The following is a 5,059-nucleotide window of genomic DNA, read 5'->3' on the forward strand; positions in this document are numbered from 1 at the left end:
TCATCACAGTCGCTCTCTTCTCCTGGACTGTGACTCAAGCTTAGGGACCTGGATTCTCTGCCAGGCCCTGCCTGTCTTCATTCTGCCTCTCACCCATCGATCTGGTTCAGGCTCCACTCCCAGGTTCCAGCACACAGACATGGCAGAGCGGTGGGCAGCTCTGTGACAGAGAGTACTCAGGAGGACCAGGGAGCAGATCCTCATCTTGTCCCCCATGGGTGATGCCCCAGTGGCTCCCTTGTGGCAGTTACAGGGAAGTGGGCAAGGAAAGGGTCTGACTGAGTTGGAAGCTGAATTAGGGCTCCGTCCCTTGCTTTTCTCCCCTAAGGTTCCCACAAACCCTCTGGAGATTTTGCAAGAAGACAGGCACTGCTGCACGTGCATAGAGGTAGCAGCTGAGGGCTGCGGGTGCCGATGGGAAAGCCAGGGGCCGGACAGGCTCTCGGCAGCTGTGAGTGTGGACAGAGCTGGGCCGGGGTCACATAGGTAGAGAGGAAACTGAAGAAGGGAACATACTTTGTTATTGCACGGCAAGATGCTTACCCAACATCAGGAATTTAGGAATTTTGTATCTGCATTATGGTCTCTCCAGCTGCCCCTCATCACTACATTTTCTCCCTCTCTGGGCCCTGCACCCTTCCACTCTTCTCTTGTTATGAGTTATACTTACAGGTTAAACCATAAAGCTTACATTGCTTACATTCCAGTATCCAGAGAAACTTTTACATAGTCCTAGCTGCCTAGTTTGAGATTTTATCCCAGAGGCAGCTCTACCTTAACTGAACCAGGCAGCACCTTAAGCCCTTGCGTTTGAAGGTTTTGCTAGACTCAGTTACATCCTTGAAGGACCTGAGAAGGAGAACGTGTATCTTTTCCAGGGGATAATAATTACAATCTTCCATTATATTAGAAACCTAACCTCCAGGACAAACAAGATAGGCCTGGGTTCACTGGGTTCCTTGTATGATTTTGGCCGAAGGCTCCACTGGCTCAGGAGTTATTTCTACAATCTGTCTACAACGAGCTCCCTCCGGCCAGCTCCTCCCCACAGGCACTGCCCTCCCAGGCTCTCCCTTAGTCCCGCCATGGGGGTGCCAGAAATCAGATAGTGCTTTAATGGAATTTATCTCTGGCCTTGTAGAAATAGTTTGAGGAAAAATCAGTGTCTATACATACAGAAAGTAACTTTCCAGATCAGGTGTGGCTTCAGATCAGGTACCTAAAGTCCAGACACAGAAGGAACCATCTTTTTGTTAAACTTCAGTGCCTCAGAGTGGGAAGGCACGGGTCAGGCCAACTAGAGTCCCAGCAGGGGTAGCCTTAGACAGACGCCACCACTGCCATCATGAGAACGAATGAGGTTCTGGCCGACTGGGCGTGGCCGGGGGTCTGAGCTCTGGTGTGAGGAACTGCTATTCCTCCACAGGGCTGGCCAGGACAGCAGGGGAAAGGGGGCTGAGGGGGTGACTCAGCAAATCGGTGGGGAGGCACAAAAGCAGACACAGAACGTCCCAGCCGCGGCAGCATGAGATGTGGGAGAGCAGCTGGACTGTGGCTGGGAGCCATGGCGAGAAGGCCTCAGCCAAGGCCAAACTCATAAATCTACCAAGTCTCTGCTGAGGAGCCCGGAGAGCTTGTGCAGAGCTGCTTCTGGGCAGCTGGACGGGGCCAGGCAAGGCAGAGACCAGGTGTGGGTGGGCACTAGCACAGTGTTCTTCGCAAGACCATAAAAGTCCAGCTCGAATGTTCTATGTTTAAAGCCAAAAAGCAGTATCTTCCTTGTTGAAATTGAATGTGGTCAGAAGAGGAACGCATGAGTTCCCTCATGAGCTGGTAGCACACAGTCTCTCTCTGGGGATGAAGCTGGGAAAGCTGGCTTTGGGTGCGCATTGGGGGCCCCCCCCCCCACAGCACGGAGCTTCTCCCGATAAATCAGGTTTGGGAGCGTGCTCCATCCGCCCCGCTCAGACTCCAGCCTCTGCCTAGTAATGCCAGACCCTTTGGGAGAGGGGGGACCACATTACCTGGTAGAAAAGACAAGGAGAGCCAAAGAAGGATGCAGCTGGTGGGGGGCCGGGGGAGGGCAAGTACCATCATTACAAGTTTCTAAGTCTGTCTCGGGATCTTTCCAGGCATATCCTTAGTGTTCTGGACCGTCCCCAAGGGGTCCAGAGACCGTCTCCTCCAGCCGGACAGCACCCAGCACAGTCAGGTCAGGAAGCGAAAGGACTGCCAGGGGGCAGGCAGAGCCGAGGAAAGGACCAGGGGATGAATGGGAATAACCAGAGGAAATGTCAGGTTGGAGACTTCGACCCACAAATGAACCAGAATCAAGTGTAACGTCCTTTTCCTCTGTAGCAGAGGAAGAAAAATACCCGCTCACTGGGAGACCCTGGGAACAGGGGTATGTAGGAAAGAAGCTCCAAAAGGAAACAGAAGGCTGGACGACAAAATGACGCTCAGGTGGCCTGGCTCGGGAGTGAGAGGGCTGATTGGTCCACGTGAGCGTCTTGTACCGTCTGCTCCATCCCCAGGTACCTGTGACTCTAGGTGGGGGTGAGGCAGTGATGGCCGGGACAACCTCCCTGGGGCTGGATATACGTGTGCTTTCTGAGAGGCAGCAGAATTACAGGGGAGAGGCTTCGATGCACTTTGGGAGAAGCAGAGCTGGCCCAGGGATATCTAAGTATTAAGGTGGAGACTGCAGATGTCACTAAATTGAGAACTAGAGTCATTTGAAATAGAAAAATCTAGCCTTGTCTGAGAAATAACCTTTCGCTTCCTCTGGAAGGAGCCTGGCTAGGATGAGTCAGATGGCACTGTCCTCTCCCCTTTGTGGCCTAAGCCCTAAACCCAGAGTCCCTGCAATCTTGGTATTCGAGATCAGGGGTTGGCAAACTATAGCCAGTGGGCCAAATCCAGCCCCCGATTTTTTAAATGAGTTTTTATGGGAAAAGACTCACACCTATTTGTTTACATATGATCTATGGCTACTTTCCTGATACAAGGCAGAGTCGAATAGCTGCGACAGACAGTAAAGCACAAAATATTTACAGAGTTCCTGTGGAGGAACTCTGGCCCTTTACAGGAAAAGTTTTGCTCTTGATCAGAGATATGCAAAGTGTGGTCCGGGAACCCTGGGGGGTCCCTGAGACCGATTCAGTGCCCTAAGTAGCCAAAATTATTTTCATAACACAAGATGCGATTTGTCTTTTTTTCACTCCTATTCTCTCATGAGTGTAATGGAATTTTCCAGAAGCCATATGACATGTGATATTGCAACAACAGATGGAATGTAGAAGCAGATAGGAGAGTCCAGCTCTCGATTACAACAGACATTAAAGGTATTTGCAAAAATGTAAACCAATGCCACTCTTCTCACTAAATATTTTCCAATATGGAAAATAATTATTTTTCATAAAAATGGTATCTATATTCACATATAGTGGGTTAATTAATGTTATTTTTAAATAAATATTTTTAAGTCTATTTTAATTTCTAATATGGTAAATATCAATAGCAATTACCCACATAAGCAAAAGCTTTTCAGAGCCCTACTTTTTTAAGAACGTAAAGGGATCTTGAGACCAAAAATTCTTAGAATCTCTGCCCGAGAATAGATTGGTGAAGGTCAAGAAAAGCTCTTACCCCATCCCCGTGACCCTGTACGTGACAGCTGTACCCTCTGCCTGGGGCAGACACAATGATTCGGTCTTGGCCTTCGAGAGACAAGGGGCTTATGGTTGGGGGGGGGGGGGTGTGCCTGGCAGAATGTGGACAGACTGTCCCGAGTCCAGATCACAGTGAGGTCTCCTGAACGATGAAGGTGGGGCTGATACCCTGGTGGGCTGGGCCTTCCTCAGGCACATCCATGGCCTCCTTGTCTCTGCTGCCCCTCAGCATCCCATTGCTCACCTTCTCCGGAAACACAGCCGTGTCCACAGAGAGATCCTGGGGAACACAGAGCAAAGGGAGTGGGTGGGGTGAACGTGAGGCAAAGGGAGGTGAAGGAACCTCCCCTTTCTCTCGCAGGAAAGGTGACCCTGCTTTGATCCTGGCTAGAAAGGAGGCCGACGAGGAGCAGGCCCGGGGATGAGTACGGGACTGGGAGGACGGAGACGAAAGGCCAGCAGCTGCGGCCTCTCGGGGCCGAGACCCTTCTGCCCACCAAGCCCCCGCTCCCCTGTGGGAAGGGGCCAGGCAGCTGCTGCGGGACAGTCCAGCCCAGGCCGATCATCAGAGAAAGGGGGGCTGGGAGGAGAAAGAAAAGGGAGACACAGGAACCCAGGAGGCCCGGCAGTAGCCTGAGAGGGAAGGGAAGGGCAATCTGACAACAGACGTGCTACCTGGCTGTGGGTTTCGCAGTGAAGTCGCTTCTGACAGGACGTGGGCAGGAGGGCAACGAGTTTCGGCAACACTGGGTAAATGGTCCGAGGGTTCAGGGTCCGGCCCCGCATTCCGCCTGAAGACAAAGTGCTCCTGAGGCTCCTACTGTGTAACCAGGGCACACCCGCGGCCCCCTGCTTGCCCCCTGCTCTCGGAACTCTAAACCCCCAGTCCCTGCCCACCTCCTCGAGCTCCACCAAGAAACGTGACTGTTCCAGGCACCCAGGAGCCCAGGATTCCCTGTACCCCCATGCCACACCCTGTCACCACTGTGCAGACTGACTGCCCCCCCCCCCCATCCCACTAGACTTGCAACCAAGCATAGGTCCCATGACCTGGCTGGCAAGTGGCTTCCAAAGGAACCACCACAGTTCTTGATTTGATGATGAGAAACCCCAGGAGTGAAGATCGATCTCCTCTTGGTTGAGCCTGGATTTCCTACTCCCCCACCCCCAGACTGGCTGCTGGGAGCACTTCCCCTCTTTGGGGCTCTGCCTCCCCAGCCTCAGGTTTGGAGAGGAGCCCCCTCCCCCAACACAGCTAGGGGCCAGCTGCTGAGCAGGGAAATAAAGGACAGGACCACCTCAGCTGCCCAGGGCAGAAGCAGCAGGATTAAGTGCAACCTACAGGAGATGCTGGAAAGACGGAGTAGCCAACCACCAGCCACTGGGGA

The 5,059-nt window shown here is 52.7% G+C and overlaps 1 protein-coding gene across 1 annotated transcript; it reads right to left on the reverse strand.

Moving 5' to 3' along the window:
- Nucleotides 1–3,798: 3,798 nt before the first annotated feature.
- Nucleotides 3,799–4,467, reverse strand: LOC116764775 (sodium-dependent multivitamin transporter-like). The gene is made up of 2 exons (XM_032653749.1): nucleotides 4,347–4,467; nucleotides 3,799–3,951 (listed from the first exon to the last, which is right to left on the reverse strand). Exons 1-2 carry the CDS (start codon nucleotides 4,455–4,457, stop codon nucleotides 3,799–3,801), a joined length of 264 nt encoding a protein of 87 aa, XP_032509640.1. The 5' UTR covers nucleotides 4,458–4,467.
- Nucleotides 4,468–5,059: the final 592 nt, after the last annotated feature.

This window comes from Phocoena sinus, chromosome 13 (genome assembly GCF_008692025.1).
Source record: "Phocoena sinus isolate mPhoSin1 chromosome 13, mPhoSin1.pri, whole genome shotgun sequence".
Lineage (NCBI taxonomy): Eukaryota > Metazoa > Chordata > Mammalia > Artiodactyla > Phocoenidae > Phocoena > Phocoena sinus.